We start from the raw sequence: 14,466 nt of genomic DNA on the forward strand, positions 1-14,466 counted from the left end.
AGAACTAGGCAGATAAATAAGTAAAAAGTCAAGAATACCTACAAAATTTTCAAGATCTCTAATATTACAGGAGCGTATGAAATATTACCAGTGCAAAAACCTTTTGCTTGTTTTAGGACTTAGAGATTTGTGTCTGGACTTCAATACCTTCAACCACAGCATGTAAAATAAAATCACCACCTCCAAACTCTTCCTATATTCTCATTCACCAGAGGTTATTTCAAGAGACTAAATGCAACTGTGGATTCAATAGAGTTCTGACTGGACTGCAGCACCAACCTGCCCATCTAGCACCAGCTTTGATGCTGTAACCCCACCCTGACCAGGAGAACCACCTGCCCCTATGGAACAGCTCCTCTACATACACAGAATTTTTATCAAGGGGCTGGCTCTAACTTATGCAATGAACTATTTAGGGCAAACACAATTTGACTGTAAATCTCAGTGAGAGACTACCAGACAAAGGGAACTGGAGTTACACAGAACCTTTCCCCCACCCTCTTTGATGAAAACTCCCCCAGCATTTTACAAGATTTCAATTTCTCATCTGCATCCCATCTCCACAATCTTTCATACAAAACAATAAACTGAAGAAGAATAAAAGACAGCCTTACTATTAAAAAAATTAGTGCAATCACTTCAAATTATTCAAAAGGTCAAAGCACTTAAATTTATAATATTCTCCTTGATGGTTGCATAAGGAAATCCAAAGGAATCCCTCTGTTGAACAGCCTTTAGCAAGGGAAAATTCACAGCACTTAAAAGAAATGTAGCAAAAGATAAACAGAGGTGAGGGAGTCCTGTGGTTCCAGACAGAGAAAAAACTTCAGGTTGAAAACTGATTTCATGGGGAAAATATTTCACAGGAAAGGATATAGAAAATAAACACACTGACAGTACACTCTTCTTGTTCAAAATTATGAAACAAAGAGCTCTAAATCCAAGCATCCTTTCTACACTAGAGAAAACAAATTCTATGGAAAAGTCACTGCTAGTGACAGCCTTTAGGTTAAGGGAACAAATTCAGATCCAATTGTAGCATGTAGCAGCACAAAAAAATAGAAGGGAAAAAATTGCTGTAAATTTGACATCCATCTTTAAATATCATTCCCTGTTACTATTAGCATAACACACAAATGTTTCAACAAGCTGGAAACACTGTTTTTAAAACTCTAATCAATTCAAATGAACAGCACTCAGGAGAAATCATGTCACTAACACAGCAGCACAAGGTGCACAGGTGTCACTAACACAGCAGCACAAATCTAAATTTTCCATGCACTTTCACTACAAGCCTTGGCCTTTTTGACCACAGACTGCATGAGCTTTAGGAGTAGAAAAAGATGAAGTATTGCTCTTCAGAAGATAAACATGATGAGTAGCAATCTGTATTTTATTCATAAATACTGTGAGTAATGTACTTATGTACTTCTAGCTTCAAGCATCAGCCCTGATTTTTCAACATATGAAGCAGGGAAAATAACTACAAGCTTTTATTTAAAAAAAAAAATCCAACATCACCAAGAAACTAGAAGCTCTTTAATTCCTTTTCTGTGGTCCATACCACACAGTTTACCACTTGGGGAAATAAGCACTCTGCAATATATTCCCTGAGGAATTCTTGTTGTGTGCTGGTCCAGGGGACATGTGTTTGACAGACTTGTTTGTATCAAAATCCTGAAGATTGGAGCTGTGCTCCATTAAGCAGTCAAGTTGAGCATCTCAGTGTGATCTAGTGTGTGACAGAACACACCATGGGCAAGAACCTTCTTCAGAGCAGCCCTGGAACAGAAAATGGAAGGAGAAAGCTCCTCTGAGATGAGCAAGCTGAAGAGAGCAGGGTACTTCTCCAAAGAGGAGCCTGAGCAGCAGACAGGACCTCAGCACACAGCAGTGCCCAGGGATGGGAGCTCTGAGAAGCTGATTTATCTGCAAGTTGCTATTTGAGCATTAGATCAAAATATTTCATCTGCAGAGCATTCTGAAGGTCAATCATTTTTCAATTATAACCAATTTCAAGAATCACGTCCTGCACCACTTAAAATCAGTGCAATGTCATTAAACAACAAAATTACTCCAACATTCTCACAAAGAACAAAATTATTCATTAAAGCTACCAATTTCTGATTGCTTTTCAAAGAATGTAATAGAATTTTGGTCTTGCATATCTGATGGGAACATTTCCTCCACAAAAACCTTATCATTCAAGATAAAACTTTTGTAGCTTTCCCAATCAGAGCAGATTTAATTCCTTATCAGCTTAATCCTCATTTCTCTATTTTTCTCAAGAAAATGATCCACTGAGAGTACAGCAGTACAGCTGCAAGCCTAGAAGAAATGAAGGAGGAATTTTGTGGAGTATTTCTCAACACAACTCTACTCATGATTTACTTATGGACAGTCTAACACTTAAATCAAGCTTTTCTCAGTGCAGTAGCTAGGAAACATTTTGTAACTCCACATTTCAAAAAGAAAGAGAAGTGAGATCTGTGGTATTTTATGAATGTACCTTTGAGTTTAGAAGGCAGTTTTTGCACACTTCACAGATTTCTGACCTCAAGGGACATCATTTGCAGGTATGTCAAGAACATCTGGTAAAACAATGATGGCACTAACCCAAAAAAGTTTTTTAATTTCTGCTAAAACCAGTGCTGTCTGTAAGAAAAAAAATCTACAGACTGGCTTAATCTGGCAGCAGTGGTGTACCAGTACACTCTGCCTGCTTCCAAAATTCAATGTCAGAACAGTTGTCTGACTTCTCCAAAGGTGTATCCTGGGAAGTGCTCAAGGGAACACTCCCAGCACAGCCACACTCACTCGTTCAGCACTGATGCCACACATCTGAGTTCTCCCTCCATGCTGCATCCATCTCTTGGGTATTTTTAACTCATTGGTGTGGCTTTTCCCCTACTCCATTCACAGTGACCAGACCCAGCTGTGGCTGCTGCACCAGATCAAGCAAAGGAGAAGGCATGGAGCTGTCAAGGACTGACTCTCACATTAAATGCTAAGGAGGATCTCTTTTGCCTGAAAGCCCTGCCTCAAACAGGGCGTCCTACTGTGTGCACCCAGGTACCTCCTGTCCTGCAGGCAGAGTTCCACAGCCAGAGAAACAAAACTTCAAGCCTAGAACTGCTGTTGAATTCAGACAACTGAATTATTTAAACTTCTTTAAATTACTTGAATCTCTCTGGAAAGTAGGATTATTTTATTATTTGTCTTTAGCTGGGATGACCAGCTGGTGATTACTACTGAGCTTTTGAAAGGCAGCCAGTATTGAGTTAAAGAAAGATTAAACTGTAGAAAAATCAATGCGTCATACCAAACTTGAATTTGGAGCCTGTTAAAAGAAATAAACACAAATGCTGTATGCTGTTGTATTTTTTTCTTTTTCCTAATGCATTGCTGATGAAGTCCCCAGACATTTCACTCCAGACAAACTGAAAAACTTTCATGGCAAAGGTAGGCTTTGGTTTATCACAAGGGAAAAGCACCCAGATAGGAAGTCACAATTGCTGCCAGGAGAACACTGGAATTGTGACCTGAATTTCTGAGGCTGCAGAACCCAGTCCTTTTGCAGCAGCCCTGCCTGAATGCTCCCTTTGCACTTCAAGCTGGCTCTTGTTTCTGTCTGCTGACTTTTGGAGCTCACTTTACAAATGGACAATTCCACATTATCAGCCAGAGCTTTGAACACGGACTGCAAGTACAGCAGCACCAGCCACAGAGGCATTGCTGGAATATTATTCTTTTCTGTGCTGATGCTTGAATGTCTCACACTGGATCTGGTGATATCATTTTAGAAGGGGAATGAAATTATTCCTGGTAGGTGGAGATTAAATGCACATCATCTGTTACTGGACATCTGTTTAGGTTAATGCCCTTAGTATTCCTGGTGTTTTTGAGTAAGGGGAAATAAAGAGCTCTAAGGAACAAAAGCCAAGGTGGAATAGAAATACTACATTTAATTGGAAAAAACTGCTGCCAAATAAAATGCATTTGAACTCTAAAGCTAATTAAGCAACAGGAAATCAAAGCAATTGCCATTTACAGTGAAAAGGAAAAACATCCACTTTGCTTTTGCCATCTTAGAAGTGACTGATTACTACCTAGAACTATAATGATATTCCTTCAGAGTAAATTATAGACTGGCTTCTCCTTTCTTGAATCTAAGGAAATAAATTTATTGCTTCTCAGCACTCCAGAAATGAGTGTTGATTAAACTAGAACAGTAGATAAACAGATATTCTTTACTAAAAAAAAAATAAAGTCTGTCGTCGCATTAAATGAGTGCAACAAATAGAATATAAATACCACCTGCAGAGTTTCCATGTTGAGACAGAGCACTGACAGCTCTCAAAGCACAACCAGCACGTGCTACTCAGAGGTTCTCTGACAAAACAGACAGCTCTCCTTTGCCAGCTCACTGGAAAAAGGCTGGAAAAATATCCCTGCTAGTTTCAACACTGTATATTTAGACCTAGTTTGCTAAATAGCCTGTAATGGCTGTGGGAGAACAGATGGAACACCCAGGGCCACTGTTCATCTCAGAGAATTATGATTACCAGTAAGAACTTAAAGAGAGCTACTACAATTTTTGAGGAAATTACAGAATTATGATGTTTACCTCTAATGGCTTAATCAATGTTTGCAATAGGGTCTGCCTGCACAAGCCAACACTGATAAGGCAGCTAAACAGTTTCAGCCCTGGACCCATTTTCATCCTCACAAAGCTTTCAGGACAAATTCTGTTCTGGCACAGAAATTCATCGGAACTGCTCTGGTCTCCATCCAAACATCCCCCGCGGCTTCTGAGAAGAGAAAGGGAAATCCATTTCACTCCTCATGATTTATGGGAGACTGAAGAACAATATCTTTCTCCTTACTTTAAGAGCTGACATACTTTTCCACCCTTTCCCACTTAATGGCTGAACTTTGAAACTTGGCATATACTTTATTGCTCTTTTTGGATGATGCCCAAGACTAAGTTCAAATAAAAACAGGTTAAATAATGGAGCTGTAAGTGTTTGAAAACTCCCTGCAAGTGTGCACAAATTCAATAACCTGAAATTTAATTCTCCTTTTTCCAACCTTAGCAACAAACAAATCCATGTCCAGATTAGCAAAAGCAGACCCTCTGCTCCTAAAATCTGAGTTTTCCAGCCCAGAAGCTGCAACTTTTACACAGCCTCAGAGTCCTCAGCACCAAGCTGGAAGTGTTCCTGACCAGACTGACTGGCCCCCTAAATATAAGGGAGTGGGGACATGGCAGCAGGATTGTTTTATAAGAGATTAACAAGGAAAGATTTAGCTCAGCCTGTCTTACCTCATAACGCACTGAGGGCACGTGCACTGCAAATTACCTGTCAATGGAGCAGCTGTAACTCATTTCAGCTCCAGTACCCCAAGCACCTGGTACTGCATGCTACACCCAGGGAGCAGCACCCACCCCTCAGCAGCCAGGGAATCCCAAGTGCACCACACACACACACAGATGACCTCGATCCCCTCCTGACGGGCACGCGTCAGGCTCTCACCCCACAAACGTGGTGCAGCTACAGAACAGCTGCAGCCAGTGATCTAAATTCTCCTCCAGTGCTGTAATCTCCAGCAATTCTTGTCTCTGGAGCTGAAAGAATTGTTCTAAAGACTAATCCATTAAGGAAATCAGACACTGACCTGTAATTAGCTCTCTGACTTCCATGTCGTTTGTTTTTCGCAACAGCCTGATCAATGCAGGGATCCCATCACAGTTCTTTATGGCCACTTTGTTTTCGTTATCCTTCCCGTAGGAGATGTTTCTGAGAGCCCCGCAGGCCTTACGATGGACCTCAGGCTTTGGATGATCCAGCAGGCCCACCAGGATGGGGATGCCCTTGAGGTGCCTCACGTCCTTTTTGATCTTGTCGTTCTCGTAGCACAGGTGCTGCAGGTAGGCGGCGGCGTTGGACTTGACGGGGTCGATGGGGTGGCTGAGCATGGCGATGACCTCGGGCAGGTCGGGGTCCCTCCAGCGCGGGTCCTTGCGGATGCTGTCGATGGAGGGCGAGCGCTTGCCCAGGCGGTCGATGCTGGCCATGCTGCCGCGCTCCGGCTGCGCCAGCGGCGCCGCGTAACCCCCGTGCAGGTACGGGATCCTCTCCTCAACCATCTCCGTCTCGATGGGGTCATCGTAGCCCCTGAGACAAACAACGGTCCCGAGACAAAGGAAGGGAAAAAAAAAAAGGCACATTTAAACACTTAACTCTGAGTCAACATGGAGATTTCAGATTTCAGCCATGAGCAAACATTTTAATATCACAAGCATCACTGGGGCAGCATATTTAGTGTTTTCAACAGTTTACTTGGAGTAATTTGAAAATTAACCATAGCTGAGCTCTCAGCAGTGATGGGACTCCAGCACAGTGTTTGTCTGGCCAGCAATGAAACGATGACAGGAACTGCAAGCCATCAAACAGATTGCTTTCATTTTGGTCACTTAGCAAAGCAATTACAACAGAGCTGGATTACATTTAGTAGGAAACACTGATCTTCATTAATGCTGCTACTTCTGCAACAAACCAAAACTCTAATTAAGGGCATTCAAGGCCTGGGCAGGGACCACAGATATATTTCAGCAAGTCTGACAAGCTCCACTACATTTCCATGTTGATGCTCAGACAAGCATACTCTAAACACTACTCTTAATCGATATTGCCATAAACCACCCTCTTATAGATGTATTTTTTCAAACCAGCAGCAGCCTTTTGCTTTACAGTTTTTTCCTGGACAGGTTTGCTACTGTCTCAGTATTGCAGTTAGCTCTGTCAAGTAAGTGGTTCTAATTGCTACAAAATGTTTCTTAAAATCTTTCATCTAAAGCACTGAGTGATGTTATTGAACCATTTCTGCTGTCAGGCTGAAGTATAGGCTATTAGAAGCCAGGAGAAAACGGAACTTGCTGTCATCCCAAAGGGACTGATAATTAAACTGAGCTCTGGGGAGAAGAGCAACCAGAGGTGGAGACTGAACTTAGTCTTGTACAATTAACGCTTTTAATGTTAAAAGTGCCTCTCCTGACTTTACGTTGCTTTAATTGCTGTTCTAAACCATAAACTGAATGAAAGGATAAAATGGGCAAGTATCCAAAACCCAGAACGAATCTGAAGAAATCCTTTTATTGATGCAGTTATTTGTATATGTATAATTCAGCAGTTGCTCTACACAGTAATTTACACTCTCTGGACAGTCGTGTTTTCTGTTACAGAACAAAGCTGTTTCCAGCACTCCAAGCAGAACAACACTGAAACAATTTATTTCTGTGAATGCACACAGGGCAGAAGGAATAACAAAACCCCTTAGCTACTCCTCAAAATTCTGTTTTTACACATGCAAATTTGTGATAACCAGCATTAAAACTGCAACAAATTCTCATTTCTCAAACCCATCCTCATGTTAAATTCTATTTCACTTCACAAAAGCAGCAGAAGATTAATTTTAATAATTGCACAGCTGTTCCTTGCTTGACTTGGTAACTCACAATTCAGAACATCTCAGTCCTGTGAGTCCACCTCAATTACACCTGCACAATTAAGCTTCTCTCTCCTCCTCATCCGTGCAAGTACACAAAGATAATTGCTGTCTTGGGATGAAGTTTGTTTGCTTTATTTCCACAAAGCCTTCCAAACAGAACCACACAGATAGGCCTGTCTTCCTCACGTTGTATCCTCTTCTCTTTGCCACACAAAGCTCCTTGGTCTCATTACATTTGTCAAAAGAAAACTTCAGAGTTAGAAGTTCAAATGCAGCACTGTCATGACCAAAGAGTACCACACAAGTCTTGTACCAACAACACTAATTGTCAGTCACTACTTATTAAATATGAGTGGAAATACCTGAAGTCAAGAATTAATCATTAAAAAGAAAAATTAAATAAGATGACAACCTTGCTTTAAAATAAGACAGCATCTCTCAACAATCAGTAGAGAAGAGGATAAAAACAAAAACCTTCAATTGCTGGAATAAGCCCTCACAGGCCAGATCCAACATTCCTCTGAGGATGAAACAGTGCTGAGAGTCAGTATTAATGCACCAGTGACATAACTCAATGATTGCACCTGGCAGCAAAGGAAAAGACCTGCACACCTGAACCCTGAAGACCCCAAATCATTATGTAGAAACTCAGATCCTGTATGAACCTAAGAGGTGTACAAGAAAGCTCAGCCAGGGCAAGTATCGCACTACTTCAGATTCACATGACCAAATAATACACTGATCAAGGCTAGGGAAGGTTAAAAAAAAACCAACAGGGGAAGCAGTTTACCAAAACAGATCATCTGCAAAGGAGCAGGACAACTGCTCAGGCAGAGCAAGGCACAAGTGCCACAAGCCCCATCACCTGTCCTTTAACAGAGGGCTGGAACATCAGAATGGCAGAGCAAGAAAGTCAAAAGCAAGAATCTATCCGGGCATTAAACACACCCTGATCACCAACATATTTACACACTGGATGAGTAAAGAAATCCTCTTTCTGAGTCAGATTGGTGCATGCTAAATGGGATTTGTCACTTCCACATCACTGGAACAGCTAGGCTGGGAAGGAGAAGCCACTTGATACAGAACAGGACTAAGAAGAGCCTCAGCAGATACTGCTCTCAGGAGACCAGGAGCTCTCTCCTCTCAGGACTGAAGAGCTCTGGTGCTATGCCAGAGTTGCTGACTGCAAGCATCTTGCCTTCTGTCTGTCTGCATCAAGGCAGCCAAGTTTTCGGGATGTCATGGGTCTCACGAATCACCTGTCTCAGGGAATTGATCAAAACCCACTCTAGCACAGTTAAAAACTGGGAGAGAGCTTGTGGATTTGTCATCTTTCTTATGGCTTCAACATAGGCACATTTGAGTAAACAGGTGAAGGATTTAAACATTTAATCCTCAACAACTTCTGCAAGTGTTAACATTCATTACACTTTGCAGCCGGTGTCTGCTTTGGATAAAAGACCAGAAAGGCTCAGGATTTCAGCAGGAAACTTAGTGCCAAACACTGAAGAGGAAACGTAAAGACTTTGCAGAATGAAATTCTACTTTTGCCAGGCTCTGTTCCCTGATAGGATACACAGGGGGATTCAAACCTGGAGTGAATCCTCTGCTGAGATAAGGCTGAGTTATGGCCATATGGTTAAAACACCAAAATCCCCTTAACAGGAGACACCTAAGAACTCCAATGGATGAGCTGACTGGGGCTGCCTCCTGCCCCATCAAACTCTGCATTCATCACCTTCTGCAAGCACAATATTATCAAGCTGAATCCACACTAAGGAAGACACTCAGAAAAAACCCAAATATTTTTCATACTGACCACATTGCTTGCCTCACCCTGTTCTGCCCAGGCATGTCCATAAAACCCTGCCCCAAACTAGACAACATCCAAACGCTGCCCATATACACATGGAATGAGTGAATGTAGGCCAGAAGTGCTGACTGAAAGTTTTATTTACAATTGCAAGTCTTTTTACTGAAAAAAAACACCAGAAGAAGAATGAAACTGCCATGTATGGTGTTACCAGTACTCTGTCTATACACAACAGCAGCAATAGACCCACTGGTAAAGGTATTTAATCTAAAATTTGTCTCATCTCCTGGTAACAGTAATTTGGACTGTGAAGTGACCACCAAATACAGTCTCAGTGTCTTAAATCAGGCTTCTGGCATAGATAATTTAACAGTAAAAAACTGTTCTGTTGTTGATTTAGTCAACATTAAAAATTTATATCCTGTCTAGTCTGGAACAGTAACACTGGCAATAGCTGCTCCAGAGCCCTTAGGGAAAAAAAGAGGTCCCACAAATGCTCATACAAGTGAAGAATGCAGAGGTCTACTCTGGGAAGAAATCACCACCCATGCAAGAAAAAACTGAACAGAAGTTATTTAAATCAGTAAGATGAATTATGACTTGAAATTTCTTTCAATTTCTTTCTTTGTCTGTATTAATTTCAATTTAATGATTAAAAAATATTCAAATAGTACTAGGGAAGTTTTTTGTGAATAAAAGAATTCAGTACTTCTTGCTTCCTTGCAAAAAGGACTGTATATAAAACATCCAGCACACAGTAAAATTAGATGCTTTTAAAAACTATAATAAACATTTAGTATAATAAAGAGAACCTAGCAAATGAAGGAAAATGAGGCACAAACTCAATTAAAGATATGTAAATACCTTCATAAGTAAACTTGAGTAAAATTACTTCAATACTGTACACCCCAAATGCTTTTCTCTAACCCCAATTTATTATGCAACCTGACTTACACCAAACCAGAGCATAAAGCTGAGGGGAAAAACAAGAAGTGCCAGGTGCTCTTGCACCTGGTAAGAAAGTGATGTATCTTACATGAGGAGAGACTCAGTATGAAGGAAAACAAGAAAGCCCAGCCACAAGCAATGATGAGCCAACAGAGGGAATATTTGCCTTTGTGCATTTATCTGGATTTGGAGATGTTTGTGAGGAGGCACATTTTTCCCCAATTTAAAATGAAATATAAGTAGCTTAAAATGAGGCTGGTGATGACAGAAGAAAAGCACAAATAGGTATTTATCTCTGTGATCAAATGGAGCAGGCAAGAGCTGGAAAGAACAATCTGTACTTGTAATCCCCCTGCCTAGGACCCCCTCCAGACACAGCTGGGCTGCTCAGCACACAGGGAATCAGACTCACTAGCACAGATTCCCATGAGAAACCTCCACTCAAGCCCTCTCAGAACAGGAACTGACAACAAGGACTCTTATTTTACCTTTAAACTACTCCCTAATGAAGCTGCACCAACTGGGAAGAACATGAGACAAAGGCTCAGAGAGTCACCAGTGCAGGAATTCTGCTCAGGACAGGAGGGGCCCAAGATGAAAGTCAGTGTAACACAGAACAGCATCCAACAGAGCTGTTGTTAAACCTGCTCTACACATTTTAACTTCTTGAAATCAAAAGTGACATCAATTAATCACATTCATTTAATCATTTTCACAGAAATAAAAAGTTTAAAAAACTAGAGAGGAATAATAAATTAGCAATTACCCTCATCTAGTACAAAGCACTACTTGTAGTCTTTATTTTCTTGCAGATCAGTAGCATATCTGAAATGCAGGTTTATTGAATTGTTCAAGTATTTCTTTGAAATGTCAAAAAGTAACTGCTTATGAAGAGGCCCTCATACAATCTTCTTATGTTCTCAACAGCTAAAGTTTGCTGCCACAGTCAGGCTAATTATTTGTCAAAGTCTCTTGATCACATTAAATATGGAAAAAACCTCATAACAAAAGAAATGTAGAAGAAAAATTATGAATTGGTCCTATCCAAACTGCAAGGAACAATAAATCAAAGGGATGTTTAATAAAAACACTGAATTTTAAAATGCAAATGGGTAGGTTCTAAGAATATATTTAATTATTCATTTTGCATACAGTTTGAAAAATGCTAATAAAAATTTAAAAGCGTTGATGCCTGACTTCTTTTAGCAAGAACTGTAAACTTGCTTAGTTCAGGAAGCACAAATCCAAGTCCGATAAATTGAGCAGGATTCTGGCACCCATTGGGTGCAGGTATTTCCTTCAGCCCCACAAAAACAGGGATGTGATTCCACTGCTGCAAAATCAAAGATGTCACAATGGACTTGAAGGGTGTTTTGGGAGATACACCTTGACACCTTTTCACTGGCTTTTTTTTTAAACTCTCACAAGTATAGATGACAATTTGGAAGTGTTTGATTCTAGCTTTGGAATGAACTTCCAGAACAGGGAGGGAAAACAGAGCCACAAAAGCATGAATGACATAACATCTCCAAGGAGGAGGACTCAGAGAACAAAAATCCCACCAACAACAAATCTCACCAACAACTGCTGCTGATGCAGCAAAGCCTGAGGTCAGAAATGTTAAGTCTAAAGACTGTCTATACACAGAGACAGGCAAATCCAGACTCTTTACAGCTCTGGAAACTATTCTAAATTAAAAGGAAAAGAATGAGAGCTAAATCCATATCAAAACACAAATCATGAGGATATGACTCCAAGCAGGCACATGTAAAATTTGTACCCCCTTTAGAAAACAAAGTTATTGCAAGTTTTTCAGGTCTATACAAGATGACTTTCAGCTGAGTAACAGGACTCTTTTCCCAAGCCTGGGGGTTTTTGGCTTTTTTCCCCAAATGCAAGAACAGATAGCTGTGAACCAGCAGAAACAACTAATACCAGAAAAGATGGCATAAAATAGAACATGTCTTAGAAACTGGGCTGAACCAGAAGTAATTTTTAACTGGTCACTTTAAATACAACAAGGATACTCTTTTCTCCCCTTAGCACAACCTGCTCAGACAGCTGAGGGTGTGTGGTTAGCAGCGGATCTGGGCTGAGGCTGTCATACACCTCACAAGACAGCTTGGCACCCCTTCACTACAGGGATCAGCTCATCTGCAACCCCAACCAGCTGTTCAAAGCTTTTGTTTGGCAGATGTGCACACAACCAGACCTGTCAGGAGTCTCACAGATCACAAACCCCTCTTTTCACCTTGCTAGTGTGAGATGACTCTGGGACAACACAGTGCATTCACAACTCTTTTTTAGGAAGAGGGAAAAAAAGTAACTTAGCCTTCTTGAACAAGTTCATCTTTCTCTCTAAATTCAACCTGAACTAGCAGCCCAGAATCACTGAAAGGGTCCTTGGGCCTCACCTCTCCCTCTCTTCCATACTTTTTTCCAGTCATTTATGAGCTGGTTTTCTGTCAAGTAACTCCAGAACATACCAGATCAGAGTTTGAATGTACACGAGCAAATAAGCAAAAGCTGCAGAACAGCACTGTGAAAAACAAACGAGTTTTACCTTCCTTTGTGAGGCCTTCCCCTCTCTGGCACACCTGCAGACGTCCTCCTGTTGACAGTGGAGTAATCCGGATCCAGTTCATAGCCCTCATCATCCACTCCCAGGCTGCGGTTGTCATCCTCCAGCCCGTAGGGCTCGGGCTGAAAGCGCTCGGGCTGGGAGCGGTTCAGGTCAACGCTGCTGCTGCCCACGGGCACCTGGGGCTGGGCCACGGGGCCGTACGTGTCCCTCCGGCTGGGCAGGGTGAAGCTGCCATCGTCGGGCCGGTAGGAGCCCCCGGGCACGTAGGCGTAGCGGGGCCGGTAGCCGACGCCCCGGGACAAGCTGCCGTAGCTGTCCGAGAGGTCCCCGTAGCCGTCGTGGCCGATGTAGGGGCGGTACTGGCCCTCGTGGCCCTCGGGGTAGGAGGAGTCGTTGTAGCTGTTGTAGGAGCGGCTCAGCGTGGACGAGGCCTGGGGGGGGATGAAGCGCTCGCCGTTCTTGAGGTAGCGCCTGTCGATGGAGTCCGTGTAGCTGCCCATGGGCGAGGAGCCGTCCATGGCCGGGAGCCCGTCCGGCCCCAGCGGCACCTGCCGCACCGTCCGCGTGGTCACTGTCTTCACCATCTTGGTGACCTGGCAGGAAGCACAAGGAAATAAATGTTTTAATGCTCTCCTTGCTTCATAATGTGGTGAGACGCGGGAGGTGGAGGAGGAGTGGAAGGGAGAGAGAGCACCACAGAGCAGACTCCTGTGCCGTGCCTGTAACACCAGCACAGCCATCAGCTCACCTGTTAGCTTTGGGAACGAACAGTGGAAAAATACTTTGAAAAAAGCACTCTGGGCTCTCACTACCAAATCAAAAGCACTGCAGCCATGTGACAGCACATGGAAGCAACACAAAGTCATTAGACCAGTTCCAATTCCCCCAAAATGTTTTCAGGAGACATCTGTCCTAAGAGAAGGCTTTACCATGTTGTGGAGCCACAGCCTGTCCTCCCACAGCTACAGCATAAATACCACATCACATTCTCTAGTTTAACAAAAATAGTTATGTGCTTCTGCTTGATCTGGATCAAGTTTACACCTCCGTGTAATTTGATGGAGCTCAAATCTGGCAATAATATTTAGGAAACCATGATCTCAAACAGAGAAGTTTTGGGCTTCAGGATTGTGGACAACACACCTGCTTTCTCTTTTAAGATATTCTTACATCCAGCAATCACCACACAAGCCTAACAGGTAACTGTTGTCTTTATTTTGGTGACTAACAAATTTCCAATAATGAACACACACACCACATTGCTTTTGCAATTGCAGCTACCTAAACATCCTAGACAAACTTGTTTAAAACACTGAAGAAAAAGCTGCATACAAATACAGCTTTATCTTTACTTCCATAAATCACATTTCATTTCATTTCAAAACAGAATTCGAAAAAACTGAAAATAGTAAATGTCCACAGGGCTCTTGTATTCAGGGTTCCTTCCTGAAGGGTAAGAACAAAGAGTCCTTAAAACTTTGCAAGAACCATCTGCCTTTGTGGCAAAGGTCTGGTTATCTGTTTAAGCCAGTGCTGGACAAAAGCCACTGTATTTACACACTAGCAAAGGGCCTTCTGTTTGGGTTGGTATCTGGGCTCCATCAAC

The 14,466-nt window shown here is 42.1% G+C and overlaps 1 protein-coding gene across 2 annotated transcripts in view; it reads right to left on the bottom strand.

Annotated features, from left to right (window-relative positions):
• Window positions 1–14,466, bottom strand: part of ARVCF (ARVCF delta catenin family member) — a 152,030-nt gene that overhangs the window by 65,714 nt on the left and 71,850 nt on the right. For both annotated transcript variants that reach the window (XM_058816432.1, XM_058816433.1), the window contains exons 3-4: window positions 12,840–13,453; window positions 5,680–6,179 (exon numbers count right to left, since the gene is read on the bottom strand). In XM_058816432.1, the coding sequence (XP_058672415.1) occupies window positions 5,680–6,179; window positions 12,840–13,453 (1,114 nt within the window). The remainder of the gene's footprint in view (window positions 1–5,679; window positions 6,180–12,839; window positions 13,454–14,466) is intronic.

The sequence above is a fragment of the Ammospiza caudacuta genome, chromosome 18 (assembly GCF_027887145.1).
Source record: "Ammospiza caudacuta isolate bAmmCau1 chromosome 18, bAmmCau1.pri, whole genome shotgun sequence".
Taxonomy (NCBI): Eukaryota; Metazoa; Chordata; class Aves; order Passeriformes; family Passerellidae; genus Ammospiza; species Ammospiza caudacuta.